At 48.6% G+C, this 25,885-nt stretch overlaps 1 protein-coding gene across 1 annotated transcript in view; it reads left to right on the plus strand.

The window, feature by feature from the left end:
- The window catches only part of ZDHHC14 (zinc finger DHHC-type palmitoyltransferase 14), a 223,008-nt gene extending 197,502 nt beyond the window's left edge, over positions 1 to 25,506 (plus strand). The window contains exons 7-10 of the mRNA XM_039252072.1: positions 4,642 to 4,744; positions 5,858 to 5,967; positions 9,224 to 9,326; positions 24,256 to 25,506. Of these exons, the coding sequence (XP_039108003.1) occupies positions 4,642 to 4,744; positions 5,858 to 5,967; positions 9,224 to 9,326; positions 24,256 to 24,654 (715 nt within the window). The 3' untranslated portion in view covers positions 24,655 to 25,506. The remainder of the gene's footprint in view (positions 1 to 4,641; positions 4,745 to 5,857; positions 5,968 to 9,223; positions 9,327 to 24,255) is intronic.
- Positions 25,507 to 25,885: the final 379 nt, after the last annotated feature.

Genomic DNA, 25,885 nt, shown 5'->3' on the forward strand with positions numbered 1-25,885 from the left:
TCTTCAGTTTGGCACAGTAATTTATCAGTAATCTACGTGTGTGTGTGTGTGTGTGTGTGTGTGTGTGTGTGTGTGTGTAGCTAAAGTTCTCACTTTGTTTTTAGGGAAGTGTCCCGGAGCTGCTCACTGCTCTGTTTTGGCAGTTCTCAAACTTTAAGTCTCAGGATTCCTTAAGACTCTTAAAAATTATTGAACCCAAAAAACTTTTGTTTAGGTAGATTATATATATATTTCTAGAGGTCACGTTTGAAACCACAACTGAGAAATTTCTGAAACACAGAATGCACAGGCACTTAACCCTATTATGATGGGAGGGAGGCCATCCATCCATCTTGCATCTGGCAGCCTCCAAATGAGGTCCCTGAATAACAGAAGCTCTAAGACTGGGAAATAATGTCTTGGCGTTGATTGGAAAATAGCTCTGACCTGGGGGTTTCCCTGAAAGGATCTCCAGGGCCCCAAGGGCCCACGGGCCACACTTTGAGAGCCGCCAGTATATTCTTTCACCACTCATTTAAAATGTCTTCTGTAGCCCACGTGCCCACAGGTCTGTTTCAGACTCTGCTGTTTTGTTTACTAAAGGTGTCCTCCCCTCCCCCCACCCAAGATATTTTTTCACGTTTTCTTACCCATTCTTGCACGTTTTCTCTTCCTGATGAATTTTAGAGTCAGTTTGTCTAATTCCTTTTTTAAAATTCCAGTTGGAATTTTGATTGGAATTAAAATGACTTCATAGATTAAGTTGGGAAAACTTCACGTCTTTATTTCCTGGTAAAAAGGAATATAGGAGAAAGGGATTTGAGAGACTGAAAGATGAAGGTGACGTGATCCACACTGAAGGGTCTCCATGACTTTCCATTGTCAAAGTGTCTATCATGTAAATTACTGGCTTGACCCCTCTGGGCCTCAGCTTCCTACCTGTAAAATTAAGGGATTAAAATAAACAGGACTTTTTAACTTGAGGTCCATGTGTATCTATGGAAAGGTGTCAGGAGAGTTTCTAAACTGCAATCAGAAGGGGAAAAAAAAGTGTGTGCATTTTTTTTTTTCTGAGAAAAGAGTGGGAACCCAGAAAGGTTAAAAATCTTTGGTTCCATGATCTCTCACCTTTTATGATTTTCCAAATACTGAAATGCCCTCACCATTCTGTCCAGCGCTCTTCCCTTGTATCTGCAAGGCCTTCTCACCTCGCTTATGTTTCCAAGGGCAAACAGGTCCCTTAGGGCAGGAAGGGAATCCCTCCCTGTTCTGTCCTAAGTAGGGGGCTGGCCGCACAGAAGGGCACAGAGCAGGCACTTCTGCGATTGCACGGAAACTCAATGGAGGGCTGTTGCCCATCAGCATTTTTTCAGTCTTTTTCATCTCCACAGTCATCTAGTGAGTACCTCAAAGTGCGACATCTTGGGGTAGAACTTAATTTAATGCCACACCCCCGGCCACAAAAGGGACTCGCTGTCTTATTGGGGGTTGGAGGGAGAAAGAGGCTGGTGGTCGTAACTGCTATAATAATTTTGAACCATCTCTGATACAATAGACATCCAACTGCTTATTAAATTGGCTCTTAGTCGAGTTGGTGTATTTCTTCCTCATTTCCTCTTTTAAAACTATCAGTAAATGGCTTAGGATGGTTTATGAAAATTTTATATTAATCCTATTATGGCATAGATGTTTGCAACATCTGGCTCTCAAGTCAGTGAGGGGATGCATTGTTCAAATATTTGTTCCCCAGCCTGAGAGTGGTCTACTTAAGCTGCCAGAGGTTCACAAATCCCTGACAAAGAGGGTCCCCATCTCCCCGCACAGGGGTTGTGGTCAGCCTAGAGTCCTGGGGATGTCAGCGGGAATAGGAAAGGAACCAGCCCAGGGCTTTCTCAAGCAAAGTATTTAACTGCTTTCTACCTCGGTTTCCCTGCTGGGTAAGTAAGAATCACACTTCTCACTGGGCCACTGAGGATTAAGTGACTTAATCCGTATGAAGCCTTCTGAGTACCACCTGATCCCCAGCCAGAGACACCAGCCATTGTTGTGAATGATGATGACAGCTTCTTAAGACATGCCGGGGGGGGGGGGGGGGGGGGGGGGGGGGGGGGGGGGGGGGGGGGGGGGCGGTTCTGCAGTGAGGGGCAAAGGAAAGAGAGCTGCATCTTGCATTTTGCCTTGAATTCATGTCATTTTGACACAGCTATGAGATAACAATGGGACAGCATTCTGCTATTTATAAAATGCCTCTGAAGCTCATGAGATATTAATAAAGAGATCTGCTAGTTTATTTTTGGACCTATAAGCCTTTAAAATCCCATGTCCACCGGTAACAACGCCTCCTTTGGGGAGTAATAATTTTAAGCGGCATTGCAAAGGGAAGAGCCACCAGAAAAAGGGCAGTCAGTGCCACTTTAAAGGCTGTGATTCTCCTTCACATGGACATGCCAGGTTTTATATGGTTCGCGCATATGAACTTATGTGTATTTTGACATCACCATCATTCTACCTGGACTGTAAACTTTTGGTGACACAGAAGTATTTCTGAGATGGAGGTTGGACTCTTTGTACGTTATTCAGCAAATAAATCTTTGGCTTTCATTCTTTATTCTCCTTCCTATCCTGATCATTTCTTGCATCCATTTCATGTGTCCCTTCCTCTTTGATTATTCTATCTCTTGTCTTTTCCTTCCAGCCTGTGCAAGTTCCCTCCCAGTGTCACCTGCTTTTCCTTGACTCAGGCTTCCCGCTGCTTACCTCCATCATTTTCCCTGGACTCCACTCCACCCACGTAGTTTGCCCCCCAGTCTGTCCCCAGGATGGGGGGGGACAGTTAGAAGAGGGGCACCTGTGAGCTTCACTTGTGAGAAGGCCCTGAAGAATGAAACCATCTTGCCACACCATCTGTGTGTCCCCACGTGCACCTGAGGCCTCCCCATCCGCCACCTGATAACCGTAGGAGAGATGAGCGGGGTTCCCAGGCTGGTGGCAGATCTGGGTGGGGATCTGCTTCTCTGCATCTCTTACCCCACAGATCCTCCCTCTACATCTGGACTTACCTGCTTCTCCAAAATACCCGCCTAGGTCTCGAGAGATGTCGCAACTCCTCCCTGTTTTCCGACTCCTGCCTCCAGGAGGAATGGGCAGGGCCCACGGGGGGCAGCGTGTGCTGGCCTCCATCTGACTCTGGGTGCTCTGGGCTGTTTTCGTCTTAGCAAGCTGGCAGAACATTCTTCTCTTCCTCGGATGTCCATTTAATTTCAGGGTAGTGCTTTTCTGAAGGCTTGCGGTTTCTTGAAGCTTAAACCTTAGAAGAGCAAAGCATTCTTCTGCTTCTCCAAGAGCAGAGCCAGTGGTCTATCCTGATGGTGAAAGTCAGTCAATCCACAGGCAAGAGCCTATTCATTTCTCCGACTTTGTATTTTGCCCCACGTGCCTGGACAGTGGTATTTGTTAATAATGACATGGCAGATTATGGCACTGTACTGAATACTGTATTCATTTCTCTGGTCTAAAGATGAATTATATCCAATCCTGAAAAAAAAATCAATGGTGATGTATTACAGCGTGATCTATGGCTTCTACCCTCGAGAGCATTAGGAAAGCCTGGGTGTTTACTTTCTCCAGCCTGTAACTTATTGATGGGGGATGCATGTGTATATTTAAACTCTCAGACCTATGAGGAATATTTTTTTCCCCGGAGAAACATCTATATCTTGTAAATAGAATTTTATAAACATTTGTGGAACAGAAAAACTCTCTAGTTCTTTCAAACTTCCACACTCTGGGTTGATTTATCTCATCTGTTGAAGGATACCACACTTTTTCTCCTCTGGTTGTAGCACATTTTGTGGAACTTGGGACTTCCCATCAGTCAACGTCTGGTGAGCAACCACATTTCCTAGTTGCCCATCAAAAAGCTGAGAACAGCCTTCGGTGTTGAGTGGGCTAAGGTGCAGGAAAGAGTCCTCTAAGTAAAAACACCCTTCACCTTGACACTGGTTCAGAAGCCCACCCATAGGTGGAGGCGGCAGCCACCAGTGGGTAAAAGGATGCAGGGAGAGAGGAAGCCATGAAGGTAAGCCCTGCCCAGGCTACAGTTGCCACTGGCCAGCCCTGCTCACAATTGTCAACTATTGTGTGACCCTTCACTCAGCCTCAACATCAAGTTGGGGAAGAAACCTGTTGATATGACAGTGCCCAGCATTCAGAAGCTGAGATTAGACTCTGAGATTGCAGTGATGTTCATGCTCAATGTTGAGTCCTTTCCTAGCAGGCCTGGGCCGCTTCCAACTCCGGCCAGCGTGCTTCCTGGCTTCGCTGTCACAGTCATTGGCTGCGCAGTGAGTCACAGGAAAAGGCCAAGGGCAGGTGGGGAAGACGGTCAGAGGAACTATCCACCATGAAGCAGTAAACAAGTACTGTTCTGGGAGCCCACTGATCATTGATTGAGCACGAACGAGGTGAATCAGAAGCCAGTGCTGGCCCTGAAGTGTCCCCCTCTGGTTAGGGACAAAGCTAGATAGACTCAGAGGCCTCGGTGAGTGTCTGGGGGCCTCCCGTCCAAATCTCACATCATCCTGACTGCGAAGGCACCCTGAGAGCCTTTCCTGCCCTTTCCCACCCCCCCACCCCCCGTTCTTCTCCTTGACTCCAGGCCACTGTGCTGGAGGCCGTGGTGTGCTTCTTCTCCGTCTGGTCTATCGTCGGCCTGTCGGGTTTCCACACATACCTGATCAGCTCCAACCAGACGACAAATGAAGATGTGAGTTCCCAGCGGTCTAGGGGGTGGATGTGTGCATCTGCGTCCAGAGGCGGAGGGGGGACCGGGAGAAGAGCTCAGGGGCCAAGGCCTTCCGCACATCTCATTCCAGATGTGAGCCTCTGGTAGCAAAAGGGGAATCTTTTTCATAGGTTGGTCTCCATGATCCCCAGTTGGGAATCTCTAACCTGTTTTACTTTCTGACCACATCAGTTAGATAGTAAGGTCCGCTGAGTGACCCCCATCTCCAAACTCTGAGGGAGGGGGTTATTGTCTATTCCTTCCTTTTCAGTAGTTTTGTGAGTAATTTGTCATACCTCCCCTGGAGAGAGACCACGTCCAACTGATACCTTAGGGTGAGCGAGTGAATCTGCCTTTCACATTTAACATTGTTTGAGGGGAAAGCCCCCCACCCAGAGATTAACTATTTTTGTCTAGGATTATCTGCCCATACTGAATGCAGATGGAGAGGAGATGCAAAAACGGAAAACATCATGTTGGAAACGTTCTTCATAAGCCTGGTCCTCTTTGCTCTGAATATTTAGATTCTGTCAGAAGCGTCCATTAGTACAGGAATTAAATGTCTCAGAATCAGTCGATTGCCTTAGAGGCTTGGGAAAATAGGTAGTTATGAGATACAGGAGTTAAGAGAATTTTCATAGAGTAATTTGTATTTAGTAACTATGAATATTAAAATCTGTGGAATTATTTTGGCAACATTGTGAGGCTGAATTCAGACAGACTATAAATGGGGAGTTACGGGAGCCACGTTAACTCTTTTGCCTACTATTTGTTTAATTACTGGTTAGCACGCCAGCTGTATGAAAAAAATCTCCACTGGCTTATGTGAGCTGGCCTTTTGGTACCGTGTTGTTGAAACAAGAGATTATTGTCCCCAAAGAATGTTACTTTCTCCCTAATATGACCTGCTGTTTTGGGATCTTTCCAAGTTTGGGGTAAATGCCAGTTTTCCTTGAGAAACGTGTCTCAGCTTCTCCCGGTGAAGAAATGAGTAAAGATGATTTGCATTCTTTATGAATTTCTTGTGACCCCAATCACCTAAACTTCGGCATTAATATGAAGGATGTTATATTATTCGCCCTCCTTTTCTTTCAGATTAAAGGATCTTGGTCAAATAAAAGAGGTAAAGAAAATTACAATCCCTACAGCTACGGAAATATCTTTACAAACTGCTGTGTTGCCCTGTGTGGGCCCATCTCTCCAAGGTAAGAGTCAGAGAGCCTCAGGCCTCCTACCCCGAACCTAAAACACATGCCTGAATCCACGAAAAGAATGCAAAAGTCTCACATGTTGAACAAATCTCTCTTCTAGTTCCCGAGCCCACAATTTGCGTTTGGTGCTGCTTTGTTTTGTTTGTAGATCAAATCTGGTCACAACCGAACTTCTTTCTTCCACAACCGGATAAAACTCCCCACCGTGGCTGGGTTGGGGCTGTATTCTTTCCAAAACCCAAGTCCCTCTGGACGGGGCATTTGTCGAGGCTGGGCCTCCCCTCGGAACTCATGCACTGCGCGCGGGTCTGCCCAGGGAAGACGGGCTCCCGCAGCCTAGGCAGATGCAGCAGGGGACAATGCCTGTTTTTGTTCCTCCCCCGTCACCTTCTTCTCTCTCTACCCCCCCCACCCCTCTCCCCAACTCATGCTCTCTCTCAAACAAAACAACAACAACAACAAAAAGAAAACAAACAAAAAGAAAAAACCCAAGAGTGTTTTCAAGTTTCTCACTGAGCGCTCTGAGCCATGAGGGCAAAGACCCACATTTGGTTCCCTGCGTGGGTCCCCAGAGGTGTGCATGGCTGCAGGGTAGGAATGGCCACCTTTGGGGGCAGATGGTCCTCATACAAGTCTTGCAGAAGGAATGGAAAGATGGAAAGACAGAAAGGCCACTCCTAAGGTATGGTCAGGGTCAGGTCCTGCAGGCTGGGGCTAAGGAAGGGTCAACCTGCCCTTGACAGGTTTAATAGGAATGGCAAGTCTACAGTCAAAAAGGGGCTGTGACAGAGGGTGGAGTGCAGCTTCCATGGGATACCCAGGAGGGCTTTTCAGAGGAGGGGTCCTAACTTGTCATATATTCTAAGGGATGAGTAAGAACAGGGGGATGGGAACTAAGGGAAGACAGGAAGGGGAGCGGCATGTGCAAAGGCCCTGGGGTAAGGAGAGAAACTGTAGGAGGAGATACTGAAGGAGCTCGTGTGTAGGAGTGAGGGGACCACAGGGCAAAGCAAAAGGTAAGGCGAGGGGAGCGCATCCAGATTAGGAGGGGCTCCTGGGCTGTTGTGAGGATTATAAGGCGACTTAGGGCAGAATGTCACAGTCTGGGAGTGTGGCTGGTCCATTAAACAGGCTGAGTGCACAGGATGAAGGCTGAGAGTTTGTTTTGTCTTCCCTGCTGCCCTTTCAGATTCTTTTGATGACCTATTCTTTTTTTTTTTTTTCTTTTTTTTCTCCTGAATGAAATTTCCTGCAAGTCCCTTAATTTCTCCTGTCACTTTAAAAAAAAAAGGACTCAGGGCACTTTCATTTCCTTGAGAACCTTATTGTCTCAGTGAATAGAAGCTCCGGAGTTCATAGAAAGGCAACACGTTCCACCCCTTCGGCCACCCAGGCTGGGGTTTCAGCGTATCTTCTGGAAAGACACAGTCCCACCCTGACCCCACGCGGGCTGCCTCCCAGGGGACCTGCTTGTGGCCTCAGCCTTGCCCCGCCTCCCTGTCCCTGACCTCAGGAGGGTGCAGGCGGCTCCTGTCCACAGCACCCTTCTCTGCTCTTTCCGCCTTCGATCTTATGCGCCCTCACAGGGGGTCACAAACTTGGTCTGAGCTGCAGGGGGCTCCAGCACCGCTTTTTGGAATATGGGGGTTCTTGCTGCCTATTGGTTTTTCTAAACCCCTGGGGATCCAACAGAAACTGAGGCAGAGCCCCATTCCAAGATCTTGGCACAAGTATTGTTTTAATGCTTTGTTATTGTGCAGTCTAAACACCTGAAGGTGGCGGGTGCCGTGACTCCTATCTTCTGGGGGCCTGACAAGTAGCAGGGCAACCTCGGCCGACCAGCCCTCCGCCCTCAGCGGGGGGGATGTATGTGAGCACATCGGATGCACCTGCAGCATTTCCGGGGAGCGTGGCCCGAGCCCCAGATGGTGGGGGCCACACCAGGAGCGCCCACTTTTTAGCTGCACCTCTTCCCGCTCTTTGCAGCTCTGCCCTTAGACTCGAGGTCAACACAGAGCCCTCACCCAGGGAGGAAGAAGGGCAGCCGTTTTGCTGGCAACGTAAAGCTCCTGCCTACCTTCTGCCTGGGCAGCAGCGCCATAGGGTACAGAAGAGATGGCTTTATTGTTCGTAAATGAGGCCGCTACTCAGCAAACTTGCCTGTGGGAGACAAGGGACCCACTTCTGTCCATTCAGCCAACAAGCTTCCTCTCAGCACCTGGTGGGTGTCACTTGTGAGATGGGTGATTAAAAGGACCTGGTTCTGGCCCTGATGGAGCTTACACTCCGGGACAGATGCAGAGGCGGACACAGGTGATGCCAACATGATGTGATGCGGGTCCCCAGGTGCTCCGAGGCACAGCGGAGGGGCCCAGTCCTCTGCGGGAGAGGGGGCAGGTGATCTGGGGGAAGAAGAGAGAAAGACTGACCTTTGGAGCTTGCAGGCTGCAGGGCAGAGGGGACTGTATCAAATCACGGCGACACCAGGCAAAAAGTGGTATGTGCCCCTCGAGGGGTCATACGCAGGGCCCAGAGAATCCAGAGAAGCAGCAAGCAAGGGCCAGGGGCTTTTGAACCTGGCCATGAGGAACGGACAGCGGGGTGGAAAGGAGAGGCACTGGGGGCAAGAAAACCAGAGCCTGAAGGAAACGCAGAGGTGGCGAAGCCCGGGTATGTGCGGCCAGGGCCGGAGCTGGGGCTGGGGCTGGGGCTTCCGCGCATGCGCATGCATCGGCGCGTGCGCTGACGCTGGCACATGCGATGGCGCATGCGCAGGCGGTGTCCTGTGCTCGTGGGAGGGACGGGCTTGGCGCGCTGCCTTTGCAGGGAGAAGGCGTGTGGGCTGAGACCTGGGACAAGTCAAGTCCTACGAGGCCTGGAGTGTTCGCAGGTGACGGAGCGGCCCCCGGAGCAGCGCCAGCGGGCGATGAGACGTTAGCAGCCCCGGGGCCGTTAGACGGAGCCCGGTGGCCATGCTGGCTGTGGTTGCGGGGGTTGGGGAGACAGGGTGGGAGCCTGCAGGCAGGTGGCAGGGAAGGAACAGATGCTAGGGAGATGCAGAGGTGAAAGGCAGACGTGACAGAATTTGGTACTGAGTGTACCGAAGATGAGTCGGGGTGTATTCCCAGGTGCGTGTGGTGGCGCCCCACACAGATAGAGGGAGTCCCGCATGGAAATGAAAACAGTGTTGAAGGCGTCTTTGGCTTTTTAGTCACTCTCTTCCTCCATATTGTTTTGTTTTCTCTTGTAGCTTGATCGACAGAAGAGGGTACATCCAGCCTGACACACCGCAGCCGGCCGCACCCTCCAATGGCATTGCCGCCTACGGGGCCACGCAGTCACAGAGCGACATGGTAGGGGTCGCCTGCAGCCGGGCCCAGGGCTCCCTGCAAAGGCTTCTCTTCTGCTTCTATGTTCACTAACCAGTAACAGACCAAGCACACCTAGAAACCTTCCCGGAACACCCATTTGCTGAAAGGCTCAGGCGAGGGAACGGAAGTATTAAATTAAGGCAAAACCCAACAAAGGATTATGGCCCCTGAGTGGTTGGCTTGTTCTGGGTTGTGGGAGGGGAAGTACGCATGCAAAAGGGCTTCCAGAAACAGCTTGTGGCACCTGGTGATGGAAAGCCCCCTTACACAGAACCAGGATGTCTCTGAGGGGTGAGATACAATTGCTCGAAGCCGGGCTGGCTGGTGGAGTGGCTGGCTGGCTGGCTAGTCCCTTTCTGTCCCTTTGCCTCAATCTGTACTCACCTCCCCACCCCCTCTTTTAAGTGTACAGTGGGGTGGCCACTTCTCCCCACTTTCAGCCAGAACCTTAGCTCAGCCACGCATATCTCAACACACTTGATCAGACAAGGTGTTCTTCATTCACAGCCAAAACTGAGCGAGTGACTCTCCAAAGAGGGCTCACAGGGGTCCTGTGAGGTATGGAATGGCAGGCTTTGTTTACAGGCTGCCGGTTGGAGACTTGGGACAGGGACGAGAGTCCCTCTGTGGGCACCCGAAAGCACGGCCAGGCCCGGCTCTGACCATCCATCCCTTAAAACTCCTTAGGCACCTGGAAGGCAGTGGCTTCGCTTTATCTGAAACAGATTTCCCTAAAGAAGTTCCGTGTTTCTGAAAGGGACCCCGTCTGTGGCCACCCAGGAATTGTTTGTTCTTTGTAGAAGGGAATCACCCAAACGAGAGTTTCCGTGACAAACAAGTCAAAGGCCCGCCCCCTGGGGTGGACTGGGAAAATGACAGCCTCCTGGGCACTTTGTTTCTGCTTGGAAAGAATGGCAAGGTGAAAGCCAACAGTCTCGACTGTCTGTAAGCATTCAGGGCTAAGGGAAAACACTTAATCCCAGAGACCCTGTGGCCTTGTTTATGGCCCTGGAAATAGGCTCCAGCCCCCCAGAAGCTTAGGGGTAACTTGTTGGTAGTGGTGGGGTCTAGTTGGTGCTGTTGTGCTTTGCTTCGCTAATAGAGCATCTCCTTTAAAGGAAAGTACATGCACGTCACCCTCCTCTGACAGTGGTCACAGGACATCTTGTTTTGTCCCCATTTACCCACACATGTGACCCTTAAGGGCCGCCCCCTTATTTTTCAGAAGATGAAAATGAGAACAGAGAGAGTAAAGAGAGAGGAAAGCAGGAAATGAGATTGCATTTATTTAGCACCGACTGTATTCAAAGCACTTAATCAGAATCTTGTTTAATCCAAGCCAACAATGGCAATTGGGCATGCCTGTCTCTCTCTCTCTCTCTCTCTCTCTATTTTTTTTAAAGCTCAGAGAAGTAGATCATCTCTGCCCAAGGGCACCCAGCCACTAATTTGTGGATCCAAACCAGTCTGATGACTCTAATGCCCACGTTCACTTCATATACTTCCTCCTTCAGGTGATCAGGTGAACAGGCACTGAAGACAATTGTGTCCATGCTCAATAGTCTTTCTCAGCTATTTACAGGTGCTCAGTAAATGTCCTGGAAGAAGGAGTTCTGAACACAGCATCCACCGATCACTTCTGTGATGTGTACTTGTGTTTTCACACACTGAGCATATGACCTCTCGTTAATTCAGTAACTCTTCCTGAGTCCCTGCTGTGTGTTAGAGACTCAGCTGGTGGTAGGCATGCAGGGTCTGTGGAGTGCCGTCCATCTGCCCTCAGGGAGGCAGTGTCCAGGGACAAGACACAGACACATACGTAAAGGAAGTAGGAACCTGCACTAGGAGACCCCACCGACGGCACTAGTCCTTCTCAAAACCAATGAACTTATGTCAGTTTTACCCTGTGACTCCTGCAGTACTGATCCCACCATGCTGTACGCTTTCACTAGATTTAAAAAGTAAGCAAGGCTACCTTCAAGATGTTGACACTATTAAGCCACTTTATGTTAAGATGAGATGAGGGCATAATTTATTAATCCCACACATTTACTGAGTACCTACTATGTGCCTCTATGAGAGTGAGAGAGGGCAGATTTAACAAAGGACGCAGGGAAGTCTGTATAGTTAATCAGAGTCATCAAACTGCTCTCATGCCCTCTGGAGTCTGGTCCAAGTTGACCGCACCGTAACCCCATTTGAAGGGCATACCCCCGAGGGCACTGGCCTGGCAGGAATGGTTCGGGTGCCACTGCCTATTCCCACGGGAAGGCCATCTCCCAAGTAAACAGTGACCCTGAAGGCACTGGTCTTGATGCCATAAGGATTGTGTATAGAGAACACTTATGAGATTAACAAGAAGCTTGTAATGGTGAAGCAGTTGCCATTGCTAAGCCCTTATCATTGAGTCCAAAGCATGAATTCTTTTTAAGGCATCAGTTCATCTCTCACTTGAACTCTTCTGTCAGGAAGCATGAGGGTATTTAAAACCTTGGGGCTCCTTGCTCTCGTGTTCTCCCCTTTATCTGGAGATGAGCCTCAAGTGTGGGTCCACACGCCTTAAGTGCCAGTCAGCTCGGGGTCTCAGGAAGAGCTCTGACCTGCAGTGAGTCCTGCTCAGTCCCGACCACAGGAACCATGGCGTCCTGAGTCAGGGGCTGCATGAGGACCTGTGAGCCTGGGGAACCTGCCAAGGCCGACTGCACCCCGACTTCATGCCCCCTCTGCCTCGCTCACCCATGTGGAGGCAGAAGACACCACATCCCACAGCACCATGTGGCCACCAGCGCGCGTGTGCACGCACACACACACACACACACGTACAAACACAAACTTCATTCGTCTCTTTGTCCAGCCATACACAGATCTTTCCTGAAGAGCTTGTAGGACAGGGTGCTGAAAGTGCCGTGGGATATAAAGGAATGACCAAGGTACATGTCGTCCCCCGGGAGCCTTCCTGTACAGTAACACTTCAGCCGCCTCAACCCCAATGCCATCTGCGCCCCTAAGTTCAGATTCATGACATTGTGCTTACACTTTTTGGACCAGTGTCTCCCCCCTCCCTCCCATGGACTCCACAGTAGAGTAGCTGTACGTCACTGAGTCCCATGGCCCACCTTCTCCCTATCAGAGACAAAAATCTAAAAATCCTGCTACTTCCGCTCCAGATTTGGTAAATAGCACAGTCTTGGAGACTGGTCCCTGGGTCAACATGGTCCAGTAGGGATAAAAAGGGTGTAGAGACCTCTCTTTCACATGGAAAGCACTTCATAGTCAAGCACCAGGCTTTACAGAGGCCTTTCTTACCTCCTTTTGAAGAGCATGTGGGGATTAATTGTGCAAAGAGCCAGACTTCTTACACTGTCTAGATGAGTGACCTTGACAAGTAGCTTAACCTCTCTCTGCCTCAGTGTTTTCATTCATAAAATGGGAACATATCAATACCCTTACCTTGTAGAGTTTCTATGGGGATTAAGGGAGCTAATGTATGTAAAACACTTAAAACCTTGCCTAGCACAAAGTAAGAATTATATGTAAGTATCAGCTATGTTGTTATTATTATCATCTCCCTGGTTTCCATGGTGACAAGATCAGCAGGTCAGTTTCATCCACACTGAGCAACTAGACAGCAATGGACGTGACTCGGGTGAGGGGAAGAGCCTGGATGGGAAGGAAGCCGGGAGCAAGAGCTCCATTCCTGGCTTCCACCAGTTACCTCCCTGGTTGTTAGCACGTCGTCCTGCCTCTGTGGCCCTCAGTTTCCGCCACTACAAATGGGAGGGGGACTAACGTGTCCCTAAAGCCCCAACCAGCTCAAAGCTCTCTGTGAGTCTCTGATCTTTGCAGCTTGACGGATAGGTCAGAAGAGCAGAGAACAACTTCTCAGTCCCCGTACACAGGAGAGGGAGCCACCTCCTCGTGGAAGGGGGTAAACACTGTGACCCCTGGTTCCTCCCACGCCTCCCACCCGCCCTGACACAGACTGAGACCCAGCACCGGGTGCAGGAGTGGGGGATGTGCTGCATCTGGGCTTCATACCAGAACTGCCCCTTCTTATTTGTCTCATGTTTCTCGAATTTGTAGGATAAATCCCACCTAGCCCTGGTGTATAATCCCTTTTATATGTTGCTGGATTTGGCTTGCTAGTGTTTTGTTGAGGATGTTTACATCTATATTCATAAAAGATTTTGGTCTGCAATTTCCTTTTCTTTCAATAATTTTGTTAGTTGTTGGTATCAGGGTTAATATTAGCTTCATAGACTGAGTTGAAAAGTGTTTCTTCCTCTTCTTTTTGGAAAAGTTGCTGAGGAACTGGGATTCTTTTTAAAAGATCTGTAGAACTCATTGGTAAAGCCATGTGGTCCCCAGCTTTTCTCTGTGGGTAGTTTTTTGATGATTGATTCACTCATTACCTATGACAGGTCCATTCAGATTTTCTATTTGTTCCTGAGTCCATTTCAATAGTATGTGTCTTTCTAGGAGTTTATTTCATGAGGTTTCCTAATTTGTTGCCATTGTCTCTTTGGTCAAAGGGCAGTATTGTCTTATGGAAATAGGCAAAAGGAAGAAAAAATAAGCCTGAAAAAGTAAAAGCAAATAGAAAATGAGAGTAATTTGCAGATGTGAAGGGAGAGGGAGGAAGGAGCCATGGGCCGTGGTGAGAGTGAAGGAACATGTGCAGTAAGCCCTGAAGGGGAGAATTGGTGTTTTGTGTTCCTCATGTGCTGTGAGATGCACATTATGCCCCAGAGGAGAGAGTTGGGGGCCTCTAGCCAAGTGGCTTCAGCCCCGGCTGCGGGCCCCACGCTGTTTGCTTTGCTTTACTCCTACTTGGAGTAAGTAACGCCAGGACCAAGGGAAATCTACATACCAAACAGTTTCCAGGAATTGTCAAAATCTGGAGCTAAAATATTTACTGATTGAGAATAAACTAATTCTTTGAGGCAAACTGTAACATTCCTTCCTTTCCTTTGACTGGCTTAGTCTGCCTGTAACAGACACGACCACCAGTATCCCTACACACTGAGCCAGCACACCAGGACCAGCGGTGTCTGGAAAGAAGGAACCTGAAGCCCTCCAGGTTTTCTAGCGTCTGATGTAGCAGTGGACACCCCAGCCCTCACGTTTTGCTCTTTTGGAAACATGCATGATCACTAAGAGCAATTTGTCCACAAGCAATCCACTGTCTTCCTTTTTATCTCTCTGTTTCATTCACTGGATATAATTAGAGCTCATGATCAATTAAAAAAAAAAAAAGGTCTTGTTTTCTAATCCCTAATCAGACAAATGTGAAAACTGGCTTTAAATCCCTTAAAGTTGAATTTGTCAGAATCACAAAGTAAATTTCAGGCAGTTCTAAAAGTGGAACGAAATTTATTTGGTAGAGAATTGTACTATGGTCAAGTGCATCTCTGCTGGGGTTTATCACTCTTTGCAATTGGCAGAGTGTGGACAGTGTTGACACTATTATTGCAAGGATTATCTCATTTAATCCCCATAACAACCTGCAGAGTATCCCCATTTTACAAAGCATGAAATGGAGGCCATGGGATAATGACCGGCCTGCTCAGAGTCACACAGCCAGTGGTTCAAGACCTGGCTGCATTCCACTAATTCAGCTTCAAAAAGCCCTCAAATTGGTGTCAGCTGAACATCGTCAGATCTGGCCCTTACTGCTGGTGGCTGAGTTTACCTCAGTCCAGTGGGCCTCAGCCTCAGATGCACATTAGAATCACAACGCTGATATCCTGAGCCCAGTGAAGTCAGACTCCTCTGGAGGTGATTCTAATCATCAGCCTGCACTGAAAACCGTCCCCGCAGCCTCATATTCTCCTGAATGGTACAAGCTTGGGTTGAAAGGAATGATTTTTGAGCCCTATTTTGCTTTAACACCAAGAAAGTTTTTTTGAGGGGCGCCTGGGTGGCTTAGTCGGTTAAGCGTCCGACTTTCGCTTAGGTCATGATCTCGCGGTTCGTGGGTTCGAGCCCCGCGTCGGGCTCTGTGCTGACTGCCAGCTCAGAGCCTGGAGCCTGTTTCAGTCTGTGACTCCCTCTCTCTCTGACCCTCCCCTGCTCATGCTGTCTCTCTCTCTCTCTCCTAGAAATAAATAAAAAACATAAAAAAAAAAAAAAGAAAGTTTTTTTGAAAAACCTTAGGCCAGTTTGGCTCAACTAAGACATGATCTGTTTAGAGAACATTCATATTCAGGTGCCGGGAGGATTTCAGCAGAACGTGCTAGCAAACGAGAGGCCAGGGAGTCGTGTAACTCCCAACAACAAGTGCTTGGATTTCAGGCAGAGCTTCCTGGAGGAGATGACGTCCGAGCCAAATATTAAAAGATTGATGACGACGACTAGCCGCCCAGCGGTGGGAGAGATGCTCCAGGCAGAGCACAGACAGAGGCCCAGGCACACGTGGGGCCGACCCATGCGCCTGTGTGGGAGTGGGAGGCCAGAGTTACCCGGTGGGGGTTGCAAAGCAGGCGGAGCCAAGGCAGGAGAGGAAGCGTGTGAAGAGCCCTGGGTGCCTTAAAACCAGCGTGAATTTTGTTCTATGCATGGCACGGAGCCACTGCAGAGACTCAGTTTAGTGAGTAGCACCATCAGATTTTCACGTAGGGTAGAATGGAGCTGGGAGGCTCTTTGGGGCAAAAGGGGGGCGCTGGGGCTGGCCAGGACCGCAGAAAAGAGGCACCAATAGTCTGGGACTTGAAGATGGAGTCATGGGGGACGTCTGGGGACAAGAAGCCAGGGATGGTCCCGCCTTTCAGCTTGGTGACAAGGTGATCATACAAGTCATCAAAGGGAGACACAGGAAGAGGGGCAGGTTAGGGGGTGCTGGCTGTGGCGTTTGGGTGCCCACAGATAGCTGGGGGGTGGGTTGGCGAGGTGCCCACAGGTAGCTGGGGGGTGGGTTGGCGAGGTGCCCACAGGTAGCTGGGGGGTGGGTTGGCTAGGTGCCCTGCAGGTAGCTGGGAAAGCCTAGAGACGGCTTGCTTCCCTGTACTTACAGAAGAGTAACATGGTTTGTAGAAATTCACTTAGAAACAGTAGAGATGTGAGTTGACTTTGTTAGTTATCCTAGAAGTATCAGTTGATCTGGCATTTTTTTAAAAAAGCTGTGAGTTGCTCATGTTTGTCACCTGAGATACTAACCTGATTTCATCTCGTGCTGGAAGATCATTTTTTGAAAATCAACATTAATTCTCTTTTTCTAACTTTCTCTCCCCTGCCTCCCGTCAGCTGTGCCCTCACCAAGTCAAATCGAGTCTCTTGGTCTAACTGGATAGTAGTGAGGATGACAGAGTAAAGCCAAAAGACAATGATAGGAAAAGCTTTGCAAATAGACAGAGTTAAGTACTCGGCACGGCAGGGAAAGGTGTAGGGAGAGAGCCCGGTGTGGCATCGCTGCGCCTGGGCTGGCCTTTGCCGGTCCTGACACTGGCGGCTGGGGCATCATGGGAAACCTGTAACCCCAAGAGCCTCCAGTTCCTAAACCATGAAGTAGCATGGGGAGGATGGTGCTCACCTTCCTGGGTGGTGGCTGGAGCTGACCAAGACCCGGTGTGCCCCACTCTCCCCGCCCCGGGGGATGACACAGCCTGACACATAGGAGGTGCTCATTAAATGTTCAGTTGAGTGTGTGTGAAAGTTTCCCTCAAGGGCCTTCTCCTGAGGATTTCTGCACAAATACTAGTTTGTTTCTCTCTTCTTCCCACACCTCATTCCTTCCTCACTCCGATTTCCTCACATCTGTAAAACGCTCCTCTGTGAATATGGAACTAGGGACCAGAGGGACAGAGTTCTCTTTGGTGCAGTGACAGCCTTCATAGGATCAAATTAGTCCCTGGGCCGGGAGACCAGAGGTCACGGCCCTCCCCACTGGACCCTGTCAGCAAAGTGCCTGTGTGCTTTTCCAGGGACTATGAAACGTTTTAAGACCTGAGAAAAACATGACAAGCTCTAAAACATGCAAACTACAAAATCAAAATTAATAAATGTTTAATGTCTACAAGACCCATGATGATGTCAACTTCATGTTAATTTAATTAATTAAATTTAGCTTTCATGGAAGTGTTACCACATTTTAGAAGTGATTTGAGGGCTGGGTTTCTCTCACTTTATGATAATTCCCAAGCACGTGTATGATTATACAGAAATCATTTACCAATTATAAAGTGGGCTGCCCATAAATAAATCTAAAAGTGGACTGACTTGGAGCCCCACACACTGTCTACCTCCCCATGCTGCCTGTGTTACGAGAAACCCGCTTGGCGTACAGCTGAGAGAACTCTTTCTGGTCTCAAGGCTCCTACCCACTACTGACAGTGCCCCCCAAATATATCAGAACATCTTCAGGGGAGGCTGGATGTGAACACCCCCATGGGGGAAAGATGAGATGTGTTTTGTATGGCCCTGTAGGTCAGAACCAGGACTAGATGCAAATCCTGCCCAGTCCACGAGGGAAATGCCCAACACTCAGAAGCCCCCACCCCAAAGATCTTTAGGGTGGGGGAGTTAGCACCCCCACCATTTGGGGATGGGGATGGTTGTTTAGTGCCTAAGTGATCCCTCTACTACAAATTCCTGAGGAAGAAAATGTTAGAAAAGTAATGAAGGGCTATCTAAAGCATTAAAAGGGTGTGTGTAACTTCAGTAGAGCCTCTGTCATCTGAAGGCCAATGACATTCTAAGCAGCCACACTGCTTAGATCACATTTTCATTGTTCCTGTTTTCCTCATTGCTGGCTTTTATTATTACCTAAAATTGAAGTTCTTTCCACATACACACAGTCAGGACATCCAGTTATGGCCCAGTTTTTAGTATGTATATTTCAATTGATTGCCAAATGATTGAAGCTCTGTATAGCATTGGGGTCAGAGTTTATGCTCACATCTGACACTTGTAACTAAAAGATCCTTTGCAACCACACGCTACCCACAAAGCTAAGAACCATAGTTCACGGCCCATTAGAACTTTTGTTTGTTAGAAAATCATTGGTTACATTTACTTAATCTAATTTTTAATTGCCCTTTAATCCAATATCAAAAAAGACTGCATCTAGCAGTTACATGATTTATTAAAATAAATTTGTGAATAAATATTGCAGAACTCTCAACGTATCATCTGAAAAATCTAACATAGTAGAAAAAGTAACTTACACACACTTAAATGGTAATGTTAAGTGACAGAATAAAAAGGAAGCTCTCCTCCTAACCTACATTTTAGGTGAATTTTAAAAGTTTATAGCATTTCTGTGGCTGTAAATGAGCACTCACAAGACCCGAGAACACAGCTTCACAGCCAAGCAGAAATAAATGGTGCCCAGTGCTAGTACTTTTGACAGAATTGGAGCAGAAGAAAAAATAATTTCATTCACTCTTAATTTGTATACAAGACCATCTAGAAAACTCTCAGATTTGCTTTTCACAGCACTTGATCTGTGTGCTAGGTTTATTTCAAACAAAGAGCCAGCCAGAGTGAAATCAAATGTCTTCCAGCACGAGCAATTTTGTTTGAAAATCTGCAGAAACAGAAAATAAGTGATCTCTATGGTGTTTTCAGATTGTAACATTAATTGATAATGTGTGCAACATCCGAACCATAAACTTCTTTGCAGGTTAGATGCAGAGATTCATGTGGGCAGTAAATCAGCCAGCCGCCAAGCGCGGCACTGCAGCCACAGCAAATGCTCCAGTGTACCTATCAGTGGTCATTTGATGCTGCAGCAGAAGGCTCTTCCCACAGACCCTCTTGCAAGCAATCAGGCTTCTGTTCCATTGGAATTCAGCATTTGGATGATTTTTGACTTTTAAATGGCAATTTCATATGATTCAACCTGATATTTGATAAATAGGAACCTTTAAAGTGTTGTTTTGGAATGATCGCATGAGTTTCTCAATTTCCTATTTGTAGTAGAGGGATTGCCACTGCCCAATATCCATGTGTTTATTGGTTTTTCTTAAGATTATATAACTGGTTAGATAAAATAGTACACTGATGGGGGTCTTGGTATTCGTGCTGGAGTATATAAGCCCTGCTACAAGTTGTCAGAGGAAAAAGCAAGCAGTGATGTCTCCCCCTACTGGTTGAAGAGAGGATTTGGCAAATGAAAAGCCAAGGAGGTGGGGGGTGGCGGAAGCATCTAAGAGAAAACAGGTAGGAGGAAGAGAGGAAAGGGAGAAGAGGCAGACGTAAAGGTGAAGAGAGAAGAAAAAGAGAAGTGGGAGGGGAAACCCATGAAAAGAAAAGATGGAGGAGAAAGCAGAGAAGAGAATTGGGAAGGCCAGAAAGAAAGAAAATTAAGTAGAAAAATCAAGAAATGGGCAAATAGGAATCAGAAGCAAAGGTAAAAAGGAGGAGGTGTACGAACACGAACATCTTTTCACGGGTCATCTCCACAGTAACCTGACAATACTAGCCAAGTTCTCAAATGGGATTGCAGCCATAAAGGTTTATCAACCCACCCTCCTGGGGATTTGTGCAAAATGAGGAAAAGTTCTGAGCTTTAAACAAATTTGGATGTCTCCTAATCATTGAGTCTTTTCTAAGAAGATGTTCCAAAATGCCAAGTCAATAGTATGAGAATTATAGTCATTGTACTATCCGTGGTTGGAATCTGATAAAAATTCATAGCCCCATAGAGCCAATAGGAAGCTTTATATGGACAAAATCCGGTAGAACAAAGCTTGGTCCCTGGGTACCCCCTAATGGATTGATCATCCAGAGGAAAATCGGTTTGAATGTGGCAAATTATCTTCAAAGTTATGGGTGCAGCAGGATTTAGACACTTAGGTTCATGGTCCCAGTAACTGTGCTCACTGATATCACCACCACAGGTTAAACCGGTGGGGAGTGGTGCAGGACAAAGAGTAAGTTAATTATTAATGTGAAACCGCATTTCCCTAGAACAAAGGAAACTCCGTAACTATACTCAGAAAGACAGTCCTCTTTTAAAATGTTTAAAGAACTCTATAGAGGAGGTGCTTGAAGTCCATTAACACAAGTCAGAGTTCAGAATAATCATTTTGAAAATATTTCTGGATGACTTATATTTAGTTTTTTTTTTAATTAAATGGTTTAGGCTAAATTTACTTCCATGTATTTAAGTCCCTAGGCTTCACCCCTGGTAAACTGGACAGCATTTTCAACAGTCAGCTGGGAGGCTGAGCATGGATTTGTTACTGTTTTAACAAGTTGCCAGTTTGGCCACAGGAAAATGCCAATAGGTGTACACAGGAGTGGCCCCAGGTTTGGAGGGGGCTTTCTCTTTATAAGAAAGAAAACAGCATGCAGGAACCAGGCCTTGGAACCAGGCCTTGGAGGGGCCCTATCCTAAGCCTCATGGTTTCAGAGTAAGCCCACCCCAGGTACGCGCAGGCTTGTTGGAGTCAGCAGTGATGTTAGTGTAAGGCCTCGGAAGACACGTTCAGCCCCACTTCACCTCCGGAAGTTCTGGAGGGGGCCCGCCCCTGGGTCCTGCTGTGGGCATGGCTGGAGGAGTGTGATCAGGGAGGAGGAAATGGACAGTGACCTGGAGAGAGGAGGAATGCGGGGGCAACCCTCTCCTCTTGCCTGCACCCCTGACCTTGAAAATCTCCAGCTCTGCCCTCTAACAGAATACCTGAGCCTATAAGAGTCTGTCTTGCACTGATCCCTAAAATAGAATTTGCCAATTAGGTTTCAATTAAAAAAAAAAAAAAAAAGGCCTCCTGCAGGTCAACAGAGACAAGCAAATCTGATTTGCAGTTTTATCTTTCCTCAGAGCTGAGGGTACTGTATAGGCAGAAGGTATGAGGAATAGCGAGGGCTCCAGGAGGGAGGACTGAGAACAAGATTCCAGAGCCCAGAAGAGGGCCTGCTGTCTGCAGCTCTGGGCTGGGCTCTGGGGTTGCCGGCCGGCCTGCGCACAGCCTGCACTGAGCCCCAGGAAATGGAGGCAGTGTGGGAGCTCAGCTGTCCGTAGGAATACCAAGTGGTGATTTTCACAAAACGTTCTTTGCAAAGCACAATATATCCAAAGCCCTGGATCAGTTTGCAGAAGATGAATATGATTCATCAGAAAGTTGCTCTTCCCCGCCTCTGCCCTGTCAAGACGAAGCTGATGTGCTGGACCAAATGGACAGTACTGGAGAGCATGGCCCAGCCTGCCCGCAGCCCCCGTGTGCACCTCTGCACTTCCCACCAGAAAGCCCCTCCACGCCAAGCTGAAACCCCCTGCGAGAGCAGCCTCGTGGGAAAACACCCTTGTGGCAAAACCACATAGTTGTGCTTGGGAAGATGAGTATAGGGAGTACAGATGTGACCGGCCTTCCAGCCCAGGCCCCAGGCTCTGGGTGTTGCTGAGCTCCCTGGACTGAGATGAAGGCCAAGAGAAAAGTGAGGGTCTCCTTACCACGGACCACTACTTGGCAATGAGAAAGAATGAAATCTTGCCATTGGCAACAATGTGGATGGAACTGGAGGACATTATGCTAAGTGAAATAAGTCCGAGAAAGATATGTTTTCAGTCCTTTGTGGAATTTGAGAAACTTAATAGAAGACCATGGGGGAAGGGAAGGGGAAAAAATAGTTTCAAACAGAGAGGGAGGCAAACCATAAGAGACTTTTAAAGACAGAGACAAACGGAAGGTGATGGGGGCGTGGGGGAGAGGGGAAAGTGGGAGACGGGCATTGAGGAGGGCACTTGTTGGGATGAGCACTGGGTGTTGTACGTAAGCGATGAATCATGGGAAACTACTCCTGAAACCAAGAGCACACTGTATATGCTGTATGTTAGCCAACTTGATAAAAAATTATATTTAGAAGAAGAAAAAAAATGAGGGTCTCCCAGGGGACTGGCTTTCCTTCCTTTTTTTAAATTTGTTTTAATGTTTTTATTTATTTATTTTTGAGAGAGAGAGATAGAGACAGCATGAGCAGGAGAGGGTCAGAGAGAGAGGGAGATACAGAATCTGAAACAGGCTCCAGGCTCTGAGCTAGCTGTCAGCACAGAGCCCAGTGCAGGGCTCAAACCCACAAACCATGAGACCATGACCTGAGCCAAAGGCGGACGCTTAACCAACTGAGCCACCCAGGCACCCCTGGCTTTCCTTCTTTAAAGAGCTCTACTCTTGCCCGGAATCAAGGTCTTTTGCCCTCTAAAGCCTGTGAGTTCATAAGAGACTACAGCTCTTCCTTTTCCTCCTCTGGGCAGGGGGGTACCACTTGTGATTGTAGAAAGACACCCATTATACACACAGGAGCAAATGAAAGAAAAGCCTAAGGAGTCAGAACTTCTGATGAATTCTCTCTCCTCCCTAAAGGCCACGTGGTGCATGGTGTGGGCTGTTCCCTTCCTGGAGGTGGGTGAGTGACAGCAGTCCTGAGTGTCCCCTTGGCAGGAAGTGAGGCACCTCCTTTGCAAACCCATTAGCACAGATTCTACAGTAACTCAGGGGTTCTGAAAAAGAGAAGAGAGGATAATAAGACAAGGAACATTTATTAAGCACCTACTATGTGTCACATGCAGTAGTAGAAAGAGATTTGTAGTCAGGCAAACTCAGCCCCGGGTTTGCCTCACACCGATTCTCCCTCCTTCCCATGGAAGAATGGTTCCTGAAACTCTCTGAGGAGTTACTACACATGCTCAAGTTCAAGGTGTCTGCATGCCATCGAAATCTCTTCTGGATGATCTGAAACCTGCCCCCATGGTCAAGGGAGGGTTTACAGAGGACCAGAGATTCACATTCGATTGGCCAAAAGTGTGCCAAAAGTGTGTTCACACCATTTCCTTTGCCCAGTGAGGGAGGCAAAGGACACGAGGTATAATACGATGTAAGAACGCTGAGGAGAGAAGGAAGTCTCTTGTAAAATGTTGGCATTTTCTTTCACAGATTAAAAATAAAAAGCCACAGAAGCTCAATTAATGGTTCTTGAAGCTGATGGAAAGTTAGCATTGGGGAATTCTAGGGCTTTGTGAACAGTCTGCCCAGACACCGAGGAGCTTCTCTTTCTTTCTTTTTGTAGTAAAATATACAGAACGTACAATTTACCACTTTAACCATTTTTAATCGTATAGTTCAGTGGCAATAAGTACCCTCACATTGTTGTGCAAAGATCACTACCCTCCATCTCCAGGACCCTTCATCTCTCAAACCTGGGACTCTGTCCCCGTGAACACCAGCTCCCTCCCCCACCCTTCCCCCCCCCCCCACAACCGCCCTTCTCTCTACTCTCTGTTTTTACAAAGGTAACTGCCGTAGGTACTACTGTAAGTGGAAACGTAGAATATTTGCCCATTTGTGACCGACTTACTTCACTTAGTGTGACGTCCCCAGGGTTCATCTGTGTCGGAGTGTGTGTTAGGATTTCCTTCCTTTTTATGTCTCAGTAGTGGTCCGTTGTTCATCCCACATTTTGTTCATTCATCCTTTGATGGACTGTTGCTTCTGCCTTTGGGCTGTGGCTCTTGTGAATCAGGCTGCGGTGAACTAGGTCTCCAGGCCACTATGTTTTTAAAACAATAGAGAAAAAGTGGTTTTCAGCGTCTGAAAGACAGCCACTTCAGACTGCTCCAGGTGGTAGAGCCTGTGACTCTATCCGCAGGCTTGTGTCTGCCAACAGGGACCGGGTGCATGGCAGCCTCTGGCTGCATGTAACTCCCTGGGCGGCTGCGGGGGTCAGTACTCTCAGTGGAGGCGTATTTAGATGCCGGGTGTTTGCACTCACCACTTCTGTGCTGGGCGGCTCCGGATGAAACCGGGCGGCTGTGCAGGCTCTCTTCCCTGTCTGACTGAGGTGTCACTAATGGGTCTCTCTCTTTCTCTCTTGATCCTGTCCTTCCCTGCCCCCCCCCCGTACCCCCTTCCCTCCCCACCCTGTGCCCTTCTCATCCCCACCTTCTCTCTGCTGGCTCCCTGCTGCTCTCCAGTGCGACCAAGACCAGTGCATTCAGAGCACCAAATTCGTTTTGCAGGCCGCGGCCACGCCCCTGCTGCAGAGCGAGCCCAGCCTCACCAGCGACGAGCTGCACCTGCCCGGGAAGCCGGGCCTGGGCACACCCTGCGCCAGCCTGACGCTCGGGCAGCCCACGCCGCCCTCCTCCATGCCCAACCTCACCGCCGAGGCCGCGCTCACAGACATCCTGCCCCTGAAAGAGGAGCACGTGGGCCACCAGTTCCTGACACCAGAGGAAGCGCCCTCGCCGCCCCGGATGCTGGCGGGCAGCCCCCTGGCCCACAGCCGCACCATGCACGTCCTGGGTCTGGCCAGCCAGGACTCTCTGCATGAGGACTCCGTGCGCGGCCTGGTGAAGCTCAGCTCCGTGTGACCACAGCCCTGGGGGCTGCAGACGGCAGGAGCTTTCCCGTGACCCAGCTCCACGGTGGCGAGGACAACTCCAGTCCTGGGGCACAGAGACCACTGGCAGAGTAAACGGACCCCCTCCCATGGCAGAGGAGGGCAGGGCTTCAGGGCCCAACTACAGCTTGGCTTTAGTTGAATTTTCTTCCCCAGCCTGACTGCCTTGGTAACAGCAAAAATACAAGAAGTAACTATTTGCAGGCATTTGGAATTTGAGGGGGGTGGGCCTGGGGAGAGAGGAGGCTCTGGGGCCGCAGAGTCTGGGGGGAAAGGGCGATGTTCTGCTGCCTGCTTGCCGCTCTCCTGATGGACGCACGGAAGGTCGAGGACACTTCCGGCCAGACTGAAATTGCACTTACGTGTTATGCTACTAATATCTGAAATAGACCTGCCATTCCATTTGTTAATGAAAAAAAAAAAAAAACCTTAAGGGGAAAAAAAAAAGACCAGCTCTGGATTTGCATGCCACGCTACATCCGTTTGCAGCGGTGTTGGTATTCAAACGGAAGTGCCGCTTGCTTGCTTGCTTTCTTCTAATTTGGTGAGTCTTCAAGTGCTGTTTTATGGGAAGACGTGCGACACACCAAGACTGATGGGACGAACGGCTTCTTCGGCTTCTTCAGCTCCATTATCCAGGGGCCGGTGGCGCCCCGGGCTGCAGAGGGTCGCTGGGGTTTTAGCCTATCCGGTATCAGTTAACCTTCTGTTTAGTAGTTAGATGAGGTATTGTGTTGTACCACGCCTGCCACAGCCTCCACCTCCTTGTGTGACCAAACCTCCTGTGGACAGCCAATAAAATGACGTCCTCTGTTCTTTCGGATCCGCGTACAGTTATCCTTAACAACTTCCGTGACGACGCAGCCATCTGGATGGCCTGTGGAGAGTTTGCTTATATTGAAGTATTCCCTAGCAAGGAATGGTCTCACAAGAGCCAAAAGTAAAATATTTGAATTGGGGTGGTTTTGGGTTTGGTTTTGTTTTGTTTTTTACAGGATGACTTCTCAGGTAAGAGGGTAGCTTTTCTACAGACTTTGCCCCACATTCACAGAATGCCACACAGTGGTTAGTCGATGGCGGGGAGAGGGTGTGCAGGGACGAGGGCCACTGTGGGGCCATCTATGTGTGTTCATGTATCCCCAGGGGTCAGAAAGGGCCACCTGCGGTCCTACTAAGATACCAAAAAAGGAGGAGGAGAAACC

This window comes from Hyaena hyaena, unplaced genomic scaffold (genome assembly GCF_003009895.1).
Source record: "Hyaena hyaena isolate Hyena2069 unplaced genomic scaffold, ASM300989v1 scaffold_405, whole genome shotgun sequence".
Lineage (NCBI taxonomy): Eukaryota > Metazoa > Chordata > Mammalia > Carnivora > Hyaenidae > Hyaena > Hyaena hyaena.